Raw genomic sequence first — 20,481 nt, 5'->3', positions numbered from 1 at the left:
GTTACAGGCTTTCAGGGCTACATAGTCGCCAGCAGAGGAAAGTACAACTCAGTGCGTTGTTGTACTGAACTTCTGTGCTCCCCACATCCTCCCTGTCGTTGCCAACCCCATACTGACCAGCGTGGCGAATGATGGTCAACCAACCCCCACTCACCTCAAATTCTAACGACAATAACATTGCCAGTCTCTCCATTGACCTCTCAATAAATAGTACAGTAATACCCCTGTTCATGTCGGGTGGGGGGGGGGTGTGTTCCCGAAAAGGTGCAACTACGAAGATCAAAACAATGACGTCAATCGGAGCGATTTACAAGGGTGAGGTAGTTGGTGGTGAAGGCTGGGAGGTGACGGATGACAAGAAAGGACGGACGATGCCATCGGTGACGCGAGTGTGTGGGTTGAGGCGACGCAAATCATCGGTCGCGGTATTCATAATAATAGAGCGACGACGTATTTGCGAAACGATATTAAAGGGGGAGACGTAAATCAAGGTATTACTGTACTGGTTTTAATGACTCTTAAAGGAAGATAAGGTTTTTTCATCCCGCCCCCAGGATTTGAAATTTCCCGATTGTGACTCCAACTTAAGCGCCACCTGACGGGGATGAATTGAGGACGGAGTCTAAAAATAAATCGCGCAAAGATAAATTAGCCGGAAAGCTCATTCAGGATGCACCGTGTCCCTACAGAAAAGCTCGAAACACAAGAAGGACAAGAAACACAAGAAGGACAAGGAGGAGGAGGTGGTGGCGGCAGACAGGAAGAAGGACAAGAAGAAGAAGAAAGGGAAGACCAAGGGTGGCTCCGGTGACGAAGCACCCAAGGAAAATGGGGCAGCCGAGAGCCTCGTACTGCCGGTAAAGGTCTTGCACATGCTGTGCACCTACGGAGCAGCAGCGGCCACGTGTGACGCGATGCGTGGCATCGCGGTCACTGTGCCGGCTGGTGTGACGGCTGCACCAGACGGTTGCGTGCAGCATCACACGTAGTCACGTGGTCAGCTCTCGGTCAATATGGTTCGGTTGTTTGTAACAAAAACTGGCTACAGTACAACATTAAAACAATATACATGCACAGTATGCTGACACCTGAGGTATATTGACGTACACGGTATGTCGACACTGCATATGTACACATGTACAAACACTTGATAATTCACTTTTGTAAATCCCACCAATTGTATCATATTTAGCCCAGCAACGTATGACCCTGCACTCCGCTTGTGATTCGCCGTTGCATCGTGCCTCGTGGAGGCACTGTTGCACGCAACATTCACGCTGCATTTGGTGGTGTAGCGGGCTGAGTTTGTATGCTAATGCATGAATTAATATCACAATTAGGACAGTGGCTTTCGTTATTAGGAAGCAACCGTTTCAATACGGGCGATTTTTTTTTTTTACTTGTCTTTGTGTACCTCCTTTGTGATGAGACTTTGTAAGATGAACGTTGAGATATATAAGGGCACGCGGTGACCCATAAGGTTTGAATTTGTCTGTAATAGGGTAGGGCACTGATAAGCGGTTGAAAGGTATGAATACACATCCTATATTTTCACGTATAAAATACTGTATAAGCTTATAGTTTATTTTGCTGTGACTGCCTTGAAAATACAGTTTATAAATGCATTAGCAGTGCTGTACAATCATAAATAAAAAAAAAACTCACATTTCATGTGAATTCTGACATTAAACAGAAACCAATATGCGCCAACGTGTGCGGTAATAGCTATTCTTTAGAGCATGGGCAAAGCAGCCCGATTGACCGAATTATAAATTCGTGAATTATTGCTACCCAATATCTGCTTTGAAACATTTCTCGGGTAAATATCCTTGAGATACCAGTTCCTTTCAACACCGGAACAAAATATTTCTTAAAAACATCCCGAACCCTGCAAAGCTTTATGTTGTTATTCATATTCTTGGTTCTTTCGGTAAAGTCACGTAGAAGGGAAACAATAAAATATAAACAATACAATTCTCACGACGTTTCGATTGAAACACAATCAATCATCATGTGTGAAAACCACAGCCACGGCTCTGGTGACTTTACCGAAAGAACCAAGAATATGAATCCCTGCGGTCACGAAAGCTTTAAATCAAAACTGTATGTTGTTGTTGTAAATATCGACGTTGTTACCGGTATACATATGTTAAGTATTGTGCCCGACTGCTGTCCGGTGATTTTCCAGGTCATGTCCAACTACAAGCTGCTCGCAGAAAATGAGCATCTAAAAATCGTAAGTGATCACAGCTTTATCAAAGTGCCAAACTCTCGTGTGGTGGTGCACTCCTGTCCGTCTGGTGTTTCTGTAGCTAGGATATTGTCACCTACAACGCATTTATCAGACTTTCCCACTGTGCGCAGTGAGCAAGAGATGGCAGTGCAGCCAGATGGGTTCTTAGACTCGGCCGTGCCAGCCTTGCTGCAGTGTTAATCCCCCCTCGTTTGTGTGGGTTTTCTCCTGGCAACTCCTGTTTTCGTTCTATACGCAAAACAGTCGTATACAATGGATCTGGCTTAACTTCCTCCTATTTATGATCCTTCTGAAAGAGTCTTGAGGCTTATCAATACATGTATGGTATTAAACTATAAAACGATATTCTTTGGGTCTTTACCGAAAGACCCAAAGAATATTAATTCCTGCAGTCACGAAAGCTTTAAGTCAAGATTTAAAACTATTTTATTTTATAAATTTTACCAGGTAAGGCCCACTGAGCTATGTAGCTCAACAAAGTGGCTTATCACGTGGAAATCTATAGCAGCCAAATACTCTAAACGCATGTTTCTCAATGTGGAGGGAAAAACCGGAGGACCCTGAGAAAAATTAACTGCAAGTATCTTAGCCACACTCATCAATTAGCATCACGGTGTTTGTAATTGTAAGCACTTGCTGCCAGAGATATTTGAAAGTATTTTTTGGGCTTGGGTAGGAAAAGATTCTGCACTGTTTAAATGAGAGACAGATCCTTGGGTTGTGTGTGTGCCAGTACTTAGTTTGTTTAAGAAATGTATCACACAAAGCGTTTGCATTTCTTATCCTCTGCATGCATCCCAATGACGTAAATTGTTTAAGCAACATGCTGCGTAATTTTTGCATCCTGGTGTGTTCCATACCCACCCCAGTAATATAATTTAAGTAACATCCAAAGCTTGTTCAGCATTTACATCTTGGTGCATTTACATAATTGATCCCAGTATCGGGCCCTCTGAGCATGCTCTGTCCAGTTTCAACGCACGACGTCGTGTATTTCACCTCCCCTTTCCACACTCTGCTCCCCCGCATTTGCAGACGTACGACATTCGCGGGAACCCGACGGAGAGCGGGCAAGTGCTGGTGCCCATGCTGCTTGAGAACCGCTGCAGCGCACAACTCAAGGCCATGGAGTTCAACGTCCTGGACTCCATCAACATGCGGCTGGTCCGTCCGGCAAGCGCCTCCAGCCACGACGGCATTGCCGTGCCCTTCCAGCTGCCTCCTGGTACTACGGATTGCCGCTCGGCAGGAATGTGGCCATGTCACCCGGAGCGTTGGCCTGGCCTAGCGCAAGGGGTCGGCAACCTGCGGCTCTTTAAGGACTGCTTGTTGACGTTATTTATTAAGGGACCACCGTCTGGTATATTCACGTGCGTTGTGGCTCTTGAAATATTTAGTTTTGTTACCAAAACTAAATATTGGTTGCCGACTCCTGGCTTAGCTCGTTGCAGAGGTTCAGGGGTCAAATCCGGTGGCCTCCCTGGTTATTCCTGCGGGTATTTTAACCATAATCTCCACTTCACAGTGGATGTTAAATATCCCGTGGACGTCTTTCTTGAGAGTAGGCCATTGTGTGGCAATACCGTGGTTGAAATCTGCCAAATGTCGAACATTATCCGCAAACTAATCAGTTGCAATGCTTGGGCACTTGTTGTAACTGGTTCTGGCTGCCTTCCAATCCTGCCTGCGATTTCCCACGGCTCCGTTCGAAAATGTGCTCGTTACAAATTCCACAGCGCTGTACGATGCAGCTTTCAACGAATGAGGCTGTACAAAATAACGTGGAAATTAAATTCGTAGCAGCCAAATACTCTAAAAGCATGTTTCTAAATGTGGAGGGAAAAACCGGAGGACCCGGAGAAAAATCCACTACCACGGGGAAAGAGACATGCACACGCCAAATACAGAGGCATCGTCGGGCGAGGTAGTTAAAATTTGCTAGCCACTGCAGACAACAGTGGCAGCACAGTGTTGCATATTTTATTTGTTGTCATGTTTTGGGGTCATGATTAAATTCAACTTTTTTTTTATTAAACTGCGATGTTCCTATTATCTGTTATGTTTTGTTATATTCATTCCATTAGCCTGTCGATATCATGCGCATGAAGGTTCCATGAATGTGCATGTATATGTTGAATTTATTTTGCACCGTATGTAGCCAAACGTGCTAATCGAAGGTGCGTGCACGTAGCCAACCGTAAAGGTTCCACACAAACAATAATAGATTCCTGCACGCGTGATTCATTAAACGCGTTACAGAGTGGAAAGAATCGATTATTATTGTCGATTGAACGAACGATTCGTGGCGTGCCCAGTGCGCGTGCAGCTGCCGGCGAGAGCAGCGGGTTTTGGCTCATGTCGCGTTGCCGTGTCGGTCTGCGCAGGCGTGTCCAACGAGACGCACTTCGCCTTCACCGTCGAGAGCATCGTCAATCCGCAGAAGCTCAAGGGGACGCTCACGTACATGGTCATGGTGAGTGCGGCTCCATCGCCAGGCCGTGGGCAGTGTGGGAAACTTAAATCTGATTCAAGGAAAACTATTTGAACAATTTTTTTTCATGTTTATCCGGTAAGGCCGGATAAACTGAGCTTACATAGCTCTTTTTCAGAAGCGACATGGTCACAAATGGTAGCTCAACCAAGTGGCTTATTGTGTGGACATTTATAGCGGGCAAATACTTTTAAATGCATGTTGACTCTAAATGTGGAGGGAAAATATCCGACCACGGGAAGAACATGCAAACTCCAAAATATACAGCAGGTGTCTCGAGTCGCGATCGAACCCACGACCTGTATAACAGGCGAGGTAGTTGACATCTCGCCACCGTGGCACCCCAATAATACCATGGCAGGGATCAGACTTATTTGTTGAGACAATCTTCTATCATTAGCAGTGAGTAATAACACCAGCTAAGCCATATTTTATCCACCCTGAAGGGATGATGATTATAATATTCGTGGCAGTGGTTATGATGATGATGGCAGGAATGATTCGTGATACTGATGTATACACGAGCTGTAACCCAGGCATGTTAATTTTAAATAACGGCAACAAAATCACACTTGTATCATTCAACACTTAAGCTTCTGAATATATTTTTTTATTAAAAGGTTTGAAAGGCCGCCATTGCCAAGTGCAATGATGCACCTCTGTTATCCTTTCACCTGAAGGTCAGGCTTTAATTTATACCCACAAATGCCTCTACTGGGTGCCAAGAATCACTTTCAGGAGGGTGGTACATTGTGATGATCCGTCATCTCCTAGTGGAGTATATTTAAGTGAGTACCTGGACTAAAAGCGTGCAGGCATAGAAGGTGATAGCACTCAAATATGCCGCACAGATAAGCCGTGGACATATTTGCCATTTCAGCTTTTACATAGGCCAACTTGTGCCCACAAAGTCACATGACCATGATGAGCTTTTGCGTAATCCGCAAACCCCTCCAGCAAAGAGACGGATGGCTGCAAGTGTGCTGACTCGGATTGTATTTTACTCCCACAGTCGAATGAGATCTTGTCTCATGAGAAGTTGGACTTTGCACTGCAGTTCACGTGTACCTCCTACCTCCTCGCCAGTCCCTGTTTCAGGTGAGATTCGGGTCTGAGGGGTGCGTTCCTACATCTCGTGGCAATAGGTTCATTGTGGCAGCTGCCTTGTCATGCAAAGCAAGTCGATCGCAAATCAAGATAAATGTGTAAATCGTCAATACTAATGATATTATTAGCAGGGAGATATGGGAGAGGTCTGTACAGAAGCGATAGAAGAGAGATGTTCAAAAGAGCCATCGGAGGGATGCACGAGGATGAAAGCACACGTGTTGCTGTGCTCACTCGAGCCAAGCTGGAGTTCACTCACCAGACCTGCATCTCCGTGCATCTCTCTACGATATAGCACAAACGCTGACCAGTTTGCTTATTAAGCTGTGCGGTTGCTATGACCTACCCATCCATAAGTTAGCCCACCCTAGATTGCATCCACTGCACAAACCATGACAGGTGCGGATGCATGATGCACAAATATAGAATGTAAAACTCTCCAGTGTGTGCGGCTGTGGTCGTCCAGACCAAGACAGTACAACGTTTATAACGACGCAATGCCCTGATCCACAAATACGAAGAAGACGTCATCACAGCAATGATACACTCCGCTACTGCTCTTGACGCGGTTGTCTGGCTTGACCACCTGAAAGTAAAGTTGTAGTTGTTGCTCTGCAGCTACATCAGCAGTCGTACGAAAGTCCATGTCACTTATATCTGTGCGTGTGTGTGGTCCCAGTGACATGTTTGCGGAGCTGATAGGCAAGGGAGAGCTGGCTGCGAGCTCTGTGAAGGTGAGCGACGTGGAGCTGCCCTTCCCCGTGCTGCTCGCCAAGATCTGCTTCCACCACCACTTCTCTGGTACGCATGCACAACGACAAAGATCCCCCGCGTGTAGCCTTAATAGGCGGATGTATGCGTTAACTTCTTTTGCACCATACGTAGCCAACCAGGCTAATCGGAGGTGCCGGGGAAGGACAACAAACTGAACACAAAAAGCAGTTGTAAAGAAATGAGTTTTCAATTTTGATGAGGATTTAAAAATGCATCGCTCTAGTGGCTTCCTCATATCGGAAGGACTATTGTCCCAGACCGCCGCAGAAGCGCATCTGAAAGCGCGCGATGTGGTGACCATCTTTGTTCGATGGTTAGCCAAAAGCCGCTGCGAGGATGACAGGAGTTGTGATTGATGATGGTTTATGCTCCTCAACAAGATCAGCAAGGTATTGTGGTTAATTTGTGGCAAGCGCTTTGTGTAATGAGTGCAACATTATAGCAAGTGTTGTCAGCGGGTAGCACCTATGAAGGACGGCACTTCACACAAGGGGGTGGGTGGCCACTACCACTCCTGGCCATCTAAGTCTCCCCAGTGCTTGTGTGTACACACCGCACCACTTACTCCTTCAACGCTGGACACTACAACATCAACAACCGCCATTCGCCACTAAGTGGTGATGTCACCACGGTGCTTGTGCCAGGCGATGTGTTGGACACAAACACACATACGTACACTCCCATTCATGTACGTGCCTACGCATGTATACACACACGATAAAAATGCATACCCTCCCCTTTGCTGATCGCTGCTTGTTCCCACCGCATCCCACGAACACGTGCCTGTGCTTCTCCACGCAGTGGTGGAGCACATTGGCTCGTGCGCCTCCCTCTACAGCCGCTCCATCCAAGAGCACCCCGTCTGTCTGCTGCTCAAGCTGCTGGTAAGGTCACCGTACAGCTGCTCGCTGAGCCCATCTCACTCAACTTTGATCGAAACTGCCTTGCTCGGGATGTTCCGTGTGCTACCGTCGTCTCGCCAGTATCGCCGCATCGTCTTCGTGTCTCCCTTTGTACCTCTTCCCGCGACGTCCGTCAATGGCAGGATGAGCGGACGATATCTATGGACGGCAAGAGCAGCGACTCCTCGCTGCTTTCCTTCGTCATGGACGAGGTGAAGCAGACGCTGAGGTCCCCGTGAGGAGGGTGGCTCCTCCCGGACCTCCGTCGCCACGGCCACCTTAGCCCGCCCGCCCACCTTCTCGGCACGCACGCACGCCCGCCTGCCCGCTCGCCCGCCCGCCTGCCCAGGTCACACTGCCGGCGATAACCACGATGAACTGCGTCGGCGAAATCATTCGCCTCGTTTAGGATCCGGCCTAGAGAGGGGCGGGGGGGTACTTTTATTTCTAAACTTCGAGTAACGCAGTCGATTCCAGTCACAGCCTCCCTTGTGATGTGTCCAGTTTGAGCTGTGTACTGCTCTGTGCGGTCTGTGTGTGTGTGCGCGTGTGTGCGTGGGGCTGCCTTTGCTGTCTTAAACTTTTAACTGGGAAAAAAAACGTTGTGCAATTGGAAGGATTCACCCCTTGGTTGCTGTGTTACCCAGGCTGTCAGTTTCCGTAAGGCTCACCAGGGCCGAGTATCATTGCGATCCTTTCACAATACACAACATGCGTTGATTAGTAGCCTGCAAAGTTTAATTATTTTACATTCTTTCAAACGCTGTTTAGTTTATTGCCGTTGTTTGTATAGTTTCGATTTGCATTTGAGTCGTAATGTATTTTATTCCTTAATGTAGGAGGGTGCTGCAGTGAATGTTGCGTTTAGATTTATGCCGTTACCCGTGAAGTGTTCTTTTTGTCGCTGCTGCTGCTGCTGCCGTTAAGTTTGCGTTTTAAAGGGCCTTTTGCTGGCTGTTGAAACAGTATTTTTCCTAGCCGAATTGGCTACGACTGGGCTTTGTGAGCTGTTTTGTAAATATACATACAAAATCAGTTAATCGGCTGAAATTAATGACGAGGTTACATTTGCAATTCTTGTGGTCAGTGCTGTGAAAAATGATGGCTTCTCATAGTCATGTAGCCACCAGATTATGTACATTTTTCGGAGGGGTGTGGTACTGCATTGGGAACAAGATATTGAAAGTTAATTTATCGACACTATTTAATTCATGTTTGACTATGGTCTGCCCTAACATCGGTGCACTTACTGTATTACACGCTGAATACAATGAAGATTAGACTTCATTTTATTAATCAGCATGACTGCCTACCCAAATATCTTGTTCTCAAAACGAACTGCCTGCCGTGTCTGTTACCATTGGCAAACTGAGAAAATATTATTGATTTGTTGATCATCAGTGTGCAAAGAGGATTGAAATGAAAAGTTTGAAATGGTTTAACAAGAATAATTTCATTTTATAGAGCGTCATTCATGAAATTGCATCCTGCAACGCTGCACATCAATTATATCCAGCTTCATACAAAAAAATACAAAAGTAAAACCCCACTACTTTGCAAGAAAAAAAATGAATACATAAAATAGGAGAAAAAATGCGCGTAACAAGAAAAAATCATCGCAGATGAAATAAATTTAAGTAAATAGATCTGCTGTCTCCATACCCCAGACCACAATCCCAACATTTCTCCGGATTTTGGAGAACCTTCACTCCGTAGAGTGAATATCACACCGAGGAGGCAACGTATCAAATGTAGTCTACATCTCGATTGTCACAGTGATAGTGCCCTGATGGCCACTTTCACACCGATCGTTGGAACTTTACAATCACCTGGCTAAGCATGACACCAATTCTAAAACCTCAATGCACGCAAAAAAATGTCACTGTAAACATCCAATTATGCTGTGGGTATCACTGCACGACGTGTTATTGGCAAGCAAATATCATGTGACATTGCATGCGTCTTCCTTGCTCTGTATCGCCACTTTTCTAAGTTAAACTCCCTCGATGCAAAGTGATCATACGCACATTGCACAGTGCATGCAGTAGTCCATGGTGAATGTGTCCTTCATTCTAACTTAAATCTTAACTCTGTCTTTATTAAATAGCCACCACCCCTTAAGTTCGATATTTTTAATTGGAATCTCCTGCCGTAATTACTCGTAATTTAATCTACGTAGAACAATAATTTGGTGCCTCTAAAATGCAGAAGCTGCACAGTACTGAGTGTTTATAGGTGGCAGATTTTTGTTGTAGTATGGCACGCCCCTGGTTTTTGTTGCCACATGTACGTACGAGAGCCACCCTCCCATTTGTTTAGTTTGAAGTCGGCGCTGTCCAACGCTTGGAGGCTGAGAAGGTGGGGTGGGGGGGGGCAGCTGCTGCTGGAGCAGAACTCAAATTGACTTCTTGGAAGAAAAAAAAATACCACACGAGGCAAGTGGTTAGCGATCCGGACTGCGAATGTCGTGGCAATTGAGAGCTGCCGAAGCATTTGCGGTGTGTGGCCCTGCTTAATTGAGCGTGGGGTGACATCGCCCCCATGAGAGGTCCCGAGTCTGTTGTGGAAATTTTGCATGTCCATGGCGTTGGGCCATTAATTTGAAAGGATGACCACTGTTAACTTCCTGCAAAGTGATGGTAATCATTGTTGGCGAAGCCAAGTAATTTTTAAATTGTCATCTGCGTGACTAACACACGTGAAATTGTTGTACAGTTAGATAAATGTACGCACCAATGAGGGTGGAGAGTGTCACTTATCTATAAGGTGATTTAAAGATTGGTAGTAGAGTAGTTTATGAAGTAGTGTGTACTTCAGTCGTGGTACTCATTTGAATGACCCCATGCAGTTGATGGGCTGAGTCAAGCCCTGACTGGGATTTGAGCCAACAAATTCCTTATCTCCACCATGTGAATGTAGAATTTCCACCACTGGTTCAGTGCCACCAGTGCTGCCCCATTGCTCGGTTTGAGCCGGGAGACACTTTAGATTTTTTAAAACAATTTGCAAAGCCATTTTTTGGCGTGGCGTTTGAATAGCCGTGTGCAAGTGTTTTGTGATTTGTTTTTTTCTTCCTGCAACACAGTTTCATTTCTATTTTTGTGGTGGTGCGGTTGTACATGCGTTGAGTTTACAAAGGCGCCTTTTCTTAGCGGGGAGTTGCCCTCATGCTGCAATGGTTCTGCTGGTGTACATAGGAGCCGTGAAGTGCGACCACTGATCCGTTTATTTACCTGTAGCCCCGTAGCCTCCCCTGACGGCCACTCCAGCTGATACGTCCTCCTCGTGCATGCGCGAATGAACGCACATTGACATGGACACAGGCACGCTCACTTTAGTCTGGTCATCTGTGCATCGGGTGATTTCATTTGAAGCACATTAATTAGCCACGTGTAAAAATAATATTGTTTTTCTGTAAAAAAATAGTATATAATCGTAAAAAACATCCTGTAGGATTTTGGCAATTGAGTGAACAGTACATCACTGAGTTTCCAATTAGAAGTAGGAGAAAATGTCCTGTTTTTTTCAAACCGTACTTGTTGTTTCCCTTCCCAGTTCTATATCAATTGTATTTGCATCCTCTCAAGAGACGAGACGACCTCGCAAACGCCCGCTTCTAAATTCGCTACAAGAGGCCTCTGCACTGAGCGGTGACGCATTTCACGAGTTCCGCAAAGAGCGCCGCATGTAAATTGACGTTGAGAATGTTTTATATAGCTAGAGCTGGGTTATGCAGTGATTCATGGTTGATTTTCGGGGTACATCCTTCAGCTCTCAGCTGAGCATAGACAATTAACAATGGTGTCACATGAACAAACATGCCATTTTACTACTGCTTCAGTGCAATTGTTAAATGTTGTGGATTGCCGAAGCAGTAATAAATTAAAACTTTTGTTGGCGTGACAACTTTATCAATTGGCTGTGTCAGCTGGAGGAAGGTGGACGACGCACATTTTACTCGCACGATCTGACCCAGAAATCAATTGTGAATCATGATGTTGGTCGCAAAAAGCCTCAACAGAATTAACAAATTAACTGGCGAAAAAAAATGTAGCGTCCGTCATTGGTCCTTGTGATCCCAGCCCGTCTGGCTCAGTGTTAGAGCCCCTTGAGCCACACAGCCATCTCAATTTAAACCAGTAACACATTTTATTTCACATTTGCTGCATTCTAAATGTATTGATTTAAAAACGCAATTATTTTCGCTCGTCTTGACCAGGATTATTATTTTCCACGGAGGTATATATTTTTCCGTGCTTACAATTGATTTTACAAACTCTATCTGAATGTACAAGTACAGCCCAATTGGCAAGTTGGTCCATTGATGGACGAGGGCCGCCCACCACCGTGTTGGTCATTTGACCGTACTTCACCACACCGGTCAGTGTGGGTATAAGTTTACACAGATAATCCCGTTTAAAACAGGATAGGGCCAAGCACAGAGTCTTAGTAATGGGGAGCCTATCCGATGATGTTATTGACGGAGACAATTTGAAATCAATCGTTTAAGTAGTTGCAAATAGTTGATTGCCGAATTTGAGAAACTTATGCATCTTAGCCTTTCCAACATGACAGCGTTGATCCACAGTGTCATACTCTTTAGACACATCGTGGAAGTCCAGGGTATTGAGTACCGCAAAGGCTTGGGACTCTAACACTTGGTCCAGTTTGAGGCCAAACAACCGGTTGGCTTAGCGAGTTTCCAAGCTGTGTTTCTGGAGTGGATGAGCTGGGCAGTTTGTGGCTTGAGCCAGGGGAGTTTGCGGTTCCCCCGGGCTCTCGACTTGCTCAAGGAGCGTCTGTTTGTCAACCATAGAGAGGAAGGTCTTTCAGAAGAGCGGTGTTCAGCACGGGAATCTTGCAGACGTAAGGTCGGTCACAATTAGCGATGTCGTGGATGAAGGCCTGATGGTCACATTATTTCAAAGAGCATTTAAATGTCATCTTGTGTGGAGATGTAAGCGGCATCCTATGTTGAATGCTACGTATCATTGAGTGGTCACACAGATGATTTCACAGGACGTCAACTTTTAAAAACTTTTCTGGAGCGTTTGACATGAAGAAATCAAGGATTGCCGAGTGATCTAGGTTTATTTTTTTATATTAGGACGGGTCGGTAAACAGGTGAGCTGGGATATGTTGAATTCTATGTACGTATGTACGTTGAACTTCTTTTGCACCCTACGTAGCCAACCGTGCGAGTCAGAGGTGTGGAGGAAGCACGACAAACTAAACACAAAAAAGAAATGAGTTTCCAATCTAAATTTAAAAGCGCATAGCTCCAGCTTCTTCCTAATCAAAATCCTTAGTTAGACTGGATTAATCCTAACAACAGAAGGAAGAGTTCCAGACGCACATCTGAAAGTGCACGATACAGTGGCCGTCTTTGTTCAATCGTGAGCGCAAAGCCGCTGCGAGGACTGGCCGGAGTTTGCCCGATGGTTCATGCTCCATGACTAGATCAGCAAAGTATTGCGATGCATTTGTGGCAAGAGCACTCTGCGTGTAATGAGCGCTAAAGCCTAAAGAGGGAACAGGCCAGCTAAAAAAAAGCATTGGGGACCACAGACGTTGTACCGCGTTGTGTTCTTGCCCCCTTCTGCATCACGCGGCTGGTTGAGATGACTGGACAGCTTCAAGAAGGGGTAACGCGAGAGTGGGTCGTGCGACGGCAACACTTCATCCAAAGGTCGCCCTTCCGGGTAGATCTAGTTTCCCGGCAAAGCCGGAGCAGGAGCCGCCACGCCTGCCCACACTCCGCAAAACGCCTCCCTGCTCAATCCCCCTGTAGATAGCATTGAGCAAACAAACAAGGGGGGGGGGGGGGTTTCTGCCCCCCTCTAAGCCTCTGCCCAAAGTGGGGAACATCGACATTGAAAACGTGAGCAGATGGCAATGATGAATTTTGCTGAATTGTTCTCGGTTGTCTGCAGCAGTTGTTTGGTCACCTGTCCAGGCACTGTTCAAGCTCAACCCTGCATAGCTTCTGAGATCTAACGAGATAGCGCGCATTTTGAGCGATATGGTCATTGGTGGTTTTATTCAAACATTTCTATTAGTGGAGCAAAGCAACTAATTTGAAACGTATGCATGGATGTTGAACTTCTTTCACACCGTTATGTAGCAAACCGTGCCCATCGGAGGTGCAGAAACGCAGTGCTTGTGATGCGTACACCAGCTGTGTTAGATCTTGCTGCCAAAATGTAAACTTTTAAAAGTAAATTTTTTTCCTCTTCAGTACTGTTTTTAGAGCCCACCGAGAGTGTGAATTTGGGGAGAGCTGTAGCAATCCGGCCCAGTCCAGATGAGACTTTAGTATTTAAGCACGCCTGTGTGCAATGTGTCGCTCGGTAGATAATGATGTGGTTGTACGCAAGTTGATTGTACCAGTTAGATTTTAATGGCCGATGAAAAATACCCCTGTAACCGCATCATCATATGACCCAGCAATATAATGATAAACTAAAGCTTCATTTTATAACGTACCCTTAATATGTGATAAACAGAAGGAAAAATAAGGCTAGTTATTTATTTAAAGATAACTGTTCTGTTGCTTTGTCTTAGATATTTTGTTGTTACCGATTGCACATTTAATTATATTTGTCATGTTATTTTTACGATCGTTAGGTTATTCCGTCTGAAGTAAATGGACGCTAAAAGTGCAAGACGCTTGTGTGTGCGCTCAGCGCATTGCACTTTGTGACTTGTGGGTCTGTCGATGGTTTCCGAAGGCTTGACTTGGCAAGTACCAGGCCCTGCTCTTTAAGTGTTCCGCTTTATCAGCCTTTTGGGGTGGGAGGAAGAAAAAGGCGCACACACGGTACGTTCCAGTTCACCCTGGAAAAAGGTGGGGGGGGGGAAGGAATTGTGTTTTTGTTTCCCATTGACGTTGCTTACATAATCGCCTGTTCTTTTGTTCAATCCCAGGTTCCGCGTGTACTGGTGTGTGTCCTCAGATTGTGAGGAGTGGTGGTTGGAGTGGTTTTGCGCAATGCTCTACAATACCAATGACCAGGGATTTCGATACCAGGCCTGATGCACAACCCCATTGGCAGTTGGTAGTAAACCCTATCCTGGGACTTCCCGGTGAGTACCTGGCCTTCCTCGGTGAGTACCGAGTACTCACCGGGAAGAGCCGGGAGTACTTGGCGAGTGTTAACATCGACGCTGGGAAGACAACGATAGCTGGCTCTGCATGGCGCTGGCTATACCACCTCGTTGCATTTAGCCTCGCTATTTGCGAGGCTAAACGTGTGATTTTAGTTTTCTCCCTTTGTGATGCTGGCTGCTGCTCATATACAAGCCGCTCGCATAGTAACTTTAGAAAGCGGCTGTGCCTTCGTTTTAAGTTGATGTTTCACAGAGCGGTCTTTGAGCCAGGATATCACCGAGTTCATATTAGACACTCACAGACAGACTGTTCTAGGAGACAGCCTTCCTCTCCACGGTGGCGAGATGTTATCTCCCTCGCCTGGTATACAGGAACGCAAGTTTGATTCTGACGCTGACGAAACCTGTATGTTAGGAGTTTGCATGTTCTCCCTGTGGTTGCGTGGATTTTTCTCCGGGTTCTCTTCGGTTTTTCCTTCCATATTTAGAAACATACGTTTAGAGTATTTGGCTGCTATAAATTGCCACTTCATTGAGCTATCAATTGTGGCCAGATCGCTTCTGAAAAAGAGCTATATTGCTGAGTGGGCCTTACCTGGTAAAATAAAAAGTTTTGAGAGTAAATTAGTTTCCTACCAGGCTCCATTAGCAATGGCTTTTATGGATTCGAGTTTATTTTCTACTTCTGTCTACTGTTCTTTTTACAACCTAAATTTTTGGTCAAGTAGTGTCCTGTCGATTGTAGCATTGCATTTGTTTAAAATGTTAATCCTTGCCTAGCTCTTTTTATTGAAGGTCATGTGAACCTCTTGGGCCCCCCCCCGGCCGCTTTTCAATTCTCTCCCCATGACGCCGAGAATTTCCCAAACCAAAGCGAACGCTTACTCTCCTAGCGAGACATTCCGATCAGCGCAGTGAATTTTAAAACCCTTTACCCCCTTGCACCCTCCCCTTCCCCACGAGCCACATTTACCAACCTCCTTCGGAAAACACCGGTTGCGATGGCAGCGCGCGTTGCTGTCAGAGTGCTGTCGCAATTGGCCATGGGAGGGGAAGGCAAGGACACTTGGCTTGCCGGCTAACGATCGTCGCAACGCAGCTTTTGGCACAAAGTACGCCCCTTTTCCCCTCGCTAGCACCAAAATCCCAAGGCCTCGGCTGCACAGTTGTCAACTTCTTTGTGACTCTTCGGACATCTTGTGCTGTTGTCGTAGTTCCCTCAATCTTGCTCATGGATCCCGAGGCAAGGGATATAAGCGGAGCTGGGGTTGGCGGTCGGTGAGCATGGATGACGGATGGTTCCGGAATGTTCATCCGTCTCTACGTCCTGGATTTGCCCACAACCACATCCGTGGTAGCTCCACTGCTGTCAGATATTCCCTGTGAAGGCTCTCTGGGGCAAATATTTATTTCCCTATTTATTATCTGGAACACACATCAGCTCTTTATCCTTGCATGGGTGCGTTCGAGTTTATTTGTTGCTCCGCAGATGACGATTTTCTTTTCCTTTGCCACGTTTCCACTGGCGGCGGGGGATGCCCCCCATCACGCGCAAGTGCATCTTCTCTGCTTCCAGGCTTCAGGTCGTTGCTGCCTGAAGCCTGGGCGTGGTGGACGTGCATAGTCAGACACTTGGGGTGGGGCAGTTGGGTGCTGTCTGCTGGGCTGCGAGGTGGCCAGGAGATGGAAATACGTGCGGTATTAACCTCGGGTCTTTCTCGGGCAATCCAATTTTATCCCACGTGCAAAATGTACTCGTTTAGAAAGTGGCCAAACTTGAAAACGCAAGACCAGTCCAGAAGTGAGTTTGCTCGAATAAAAGGACATCGTTCTTCTGGCTCGCTGCCTTCCAGCATCACTCTTGTTTCACCGGGTGCTGAGGATCCATCGATTGCTTTTACAGCTTTTATAAATCGAGCCACTCGGTGCACAACCTACATTGCCTGCTCCTGGCATGCCTGGTCATGGAGCGAGCGGGCCGAGGAGTTGCATCCACGGTCATGCGGTTGATGCCACCGCCTCAAAGACTGGGATTATCGCAAAGACACACGTCGCGTTGTCGCTTGGGGTTTCGCCTTGAATGCCGTGCGTTCATCCATTCCCTCCCCTCTCGGCTGCCTCCAGCCAGCCAACCGTCCCCTCCATGGCACTGCCCTGGTGGTCATCAGTAGTTGTGGTGAGAAGTATTTACCCAGTTTTGCGTACGATATTAATTTGACCTTGCATTCCAAGACATATACAATAGCCGTGGGCAGAGCTGCAAATGTGAACAATAAAGAGTTGAATGTGTGTGTACACTTCTGTTTGCTTGCATTTGCTTTATTTCTACACTTTTTCCTCGACGCACTTCCGATCGCTTCCCCAAGCACCTCCGATGAGCACGGTTGCCTGCGTACCGTGCGAAAGAAGTCCAATGTGCCGATGGTGTTGGCTTGAGAACCAAAACTCTCAGTCTGAAGATTGAGGGAAACTCCCCAGTCAAAGCTTGACAAGGTCCATCGTCCCTCCAGGGTCTTTAAAATAGTTTCTACTGCAATTATTGACAGATTTTGGAATAAAAAAAAAAATACGGTTTTGTATGTCGTTATGTACATGATATACCTATGTTAAGGCCGGGCGGTGGTGGCTACGCAGGTGGCCTGCAATTCAACGGCAACGGCGAGGGTTGATGGATCGCACAAACGTTCCCTTGGGCATTGAGGAGGTGCCACACCTTGGCTTGCCAGAAAAAGGCAGGACAACAAGTGTGGGCTAAACCCCACCTGTTCCATCTGTGTGGGATAGTGTTTTTCCCCCCTCGTGTGAATGGGTATTTTCCGGGTGCTCCAATTTTAATCCAACATAACACTCAGGATAAGAATAGGTTTTACTCTTTCTGGCAATAAAACAGTTGTGTTAAGATGTTAAAAACATCACACCGAAACCTTTTGCAAGGAATCATGTCTGCATTAACCACATACTTGTGGTGAACATGCATAAAAAAACACATGCTCTGATAGTATCCCTGTTTTATTGCTAGAAAGGGTAAAACATATTCTCATATTTTGATACTGGTGAAGAAGGTCCCATGATTAATTGGCTGGTAACATCTTGACATATATAGAGGACCGCAGAGCTTGGGTGTGAGCTTGGCACCGTTTTCTCTCCAAGAGTGATTGAATACAATGCGGCGTTTTACAACTTTTCATTATTATTAACATCAGCTAATGTGCGAAAAGCACATCGTAAAAATAATTGTAATATCTATGACAAAAGATACTCGGAAGAGTAAAACTGCAAAATATCTCGCGTAGATGTTGCGCCATAAGGCGCTGTAGGCAGCTGACCTGCCGCCACGCTCACGGGCCGACGGGGCAGCTGAGAGAGAGCGAGGTGGGTCGGGGTTGACCAAAGGTCAAACCCCCGCCCCTCTGTGGCCGGAGGTTGGACACCCCAGACCCCCCAGGGGCTGGGAGCTGAGGGGGATGATGGCCCCCCTCCACTTCTTAAGACCCCTTAAGAATTAAGACCTAAGACCTTCCAGAAGGTTCTGGAGGGGGGGGGGGTGACCCTGACCTGGGGATAAAAGGCCAGCCCTCGGGACGGTCGGGGCAGTACTCACCAACTCAAGCTCGAAGACATCTGAAGACTGGACCAGTGACCCGGGGACCCTCAACCGTGGTTCTCGTAAGCCGGTTGTAGCGGAGCCGAGGTCGCTCGGATCCCCTGGGACCCTCCCCGAGGCTCTCGCCAGGCCGGGGTTGAAGCGGACCAGGGCGAGTCCTGTACCCTGGGTGGGTCGGTCGGTCCAGCCTTTCCCTAGCCGCCGTCACAAGTGACCGGCGTGTGCGTAGCCTGGAGTAGGTAAAGTACGCTGGAAGGGAGGCTGTCTCTCCCTTAGAATATCGAGTGGAAGGGTTCGTACCTCTCCGTGTTAATAGAGTAGTGGTTAACAGAGTGTTAAGAGTTGTTCAATAAACGCGTTGTCTCCAGCAGACGTCTCCGTGTGGTTAGTTATAGGACACAACATATATGTTAACCTGTAAGACAGTTTTTTTTTAATTAAACATTGATTATTAACAGTATATCAGTTCTTCATTTCAGGTGGAGCAGTCTATAATGCTGGATATAATTTTGGCCACTTTGTCTGATTTTGTCTTCGCGATACGGTCGTGGTGTAATAATACAGGATTGTTATTGATAGGTGTCTTTAGTACTGTAGTGATGGTGCCTTGTGCCGGTAATCCCTGCTCCCCAAGCAAGTTTGACACCATCCTGGAATACGACGTTGAGAAATTAAGCCCATGCTTCAATCATTACGGAGATATGCCGAAGCTTTGCTAATGCCTAACTATTACTACGTCGTACAAAAGTGACGCTACTGATGGTAACATTCACAGTAACCACGTGAGGATGTCAATAAACTCGATGTTTGTGACAGTGACGATCTTGTTAATATCATAACAGTTGTTGGGGAACATTTCAGGAACATTGGCACTGCAATCCATCAGTAACGCCTTTAATGAGTTTGCCTTCCAAACCAATGTTGTCTAGCGGTATTAAAGTGGGCAAACTGTGCACTGGTTTTGACCTTTTGGGACTTGTGATCAGCATCAGGCTTGCAAGACGACTACTGTATTACCATGTTATTGACAAGACCACTCCACCATCACAATGAGGTCGCTTAGCGGCGGTATTCAACTCTGGCATTGGGAGGGTCCCTCGTGCAGCGGTGGATTTAACGGCACGAGAGAGCAACGCTATTTGTCGGCAATTAACAGCCCAACGCACCCTCGATACATTATGAACACAAGGAGCATTCTCGCACGAGAAAAAAACTTAGTTTTCTGTGCAACAATGGGCAGGACACAAGCAGTGAGTTCTAACCACACCGAACCTGTCCTTCCAAACCCCCCCTAAACATCAAACACGGGATTTTCCCGGGGCTCAGGGCACCCCAACTCGACAGCAAAGCACCACACACGATCCCCCCAATCGTCGACGATGTCGAGCAATGCAGGATATGCAGTCCGCACATCGTTAACCATCGCGAGCAATGCTCCATACAGTCCGCACAACATAAACAATCCCGATCAGTGCGCTATAAAGTACTTAAAACACAGACACACAATCACGATAATGCAACATACACAATAAGTAAAGAATCGGCGATCCTGAAAATGCACCCTCACACAAAAAAAACTATATTACAAAACCATACTTCACCCAAAGCAACCCAATCCTCATACTGACGACGAGTAGCAGCAATACACGAATCCAACTCAGCGCACGTGTTTGCGAGGGCCGCGTGTATCGGGATGTGTCACGACTCGCCTGTGCGCCCGGACGAGCGGAAGACGTCAGGGTGGAAGACGACGGCGTCTTGGAGAGTCTTTGCTGTATTCAGCGCGGCATCGTCTTGCGACTTGAGACGGCAGGCCACACTCACAGGCCACACTAAGAGCCGACGACGGGGCGTCCCTGGGACCAGTAAAGCTCCCCATGAGCAGGCGTCCATTTTGGCGGGAAATTTCTTTTGTAGCGGAAATGACGTCATGGCGGGGAAATTGTTTGGCGGGAAATTCGGTCTGGCGGGAAGCGCGATTTTGGCGGGAAAATTCGTCCCGTGCGGCGGCGAATGGCGGCCGATCGCGTCGCGTTCCTTTGGTTTCCCCCGCGCGCGGGAATTATTTTAGCGGAAATGACGTCATGCCGAGGAAATCATTTTGGCGGGAAATTATTTTGTTGGGTAATGATTGTTTGACGGGAAGTGTGAATTTGGCGGGGAACTCGTCCCGTATGACGGCCGCTTGCGCGCGTTCCTTGGGTTTCTCGCGCGCACGGGAACAGCGGCGCCGGCACAC

The 20,481-nt window shown here is 46.8% G+C and overlaps 1 protein-coding gene across 3 annotated transcripts in view; it reads left to right on the top strand.

The window, feature by feature from the left end:
- Nucleotides 1–16,935, top strand: part of AP3D1 (adaptor related protein complex 3 subunit delta 1) — a 50,384-nt gene extending 33,449 nt beyond the window's left edge. For all 3 annotated transcript variants that reach the window (XM_078615164.1, XM_078615163.1, XM_078615165.1), the window contains 8 exons: nt 690–857; nt 2,189–2,236; nt 3,290–3,479; nt 4,639–4,727; nt 5,758–5,843; nt 6,532–6,653; nt 7,428–7,510; nt 7,672–16,935. In XM_078615164.1, coding sequence (XP_078471290.1) covers nt 690–857; nt 2,189–2,236; nt 3,290–3,479; nt 4,639–4,727; nt 5,758–5,843; nt 6,532–6,653; nt 7,428–7,510; nt 7,672–7,767 — 882 coding nt within the window. In that variant the 3' untranslated portion in view covers nt 7,768–16,935. The remainder of the gene's footprint in view (nt 1–689; nt 858–2,188; nt 2,237–3,289; nt 3,480–4,638; nt 4,728–5,757; nt 5,844–6,531; nt 6,654–7,427; nt 7,511–7,671) is intronic.
- The last annotated feature ends 3,546 nt before the right edge of the window (nt 16,936–20,481 follow it).

The sequence above is a fragment of the Lampetra planeri genome, chromosome 46 (assembly GCF_965212315.1).
Source record: "Lampetra planeri chromosome 46, kcLamPlan1.2.h2, whole genome shotgun sequence".
In the NCBI taxonomy this organism is placed as follows: domain Eukaryota; kingdom Metazoa; phylum Chordata; class Hyperoartia; order Petromyzontiformes; family Petromyzontidae; genus Lampetra; species Lampetra planeri.
This window is presented reverse-complemented; position numbering and strand designations above follow the sequence as displayed.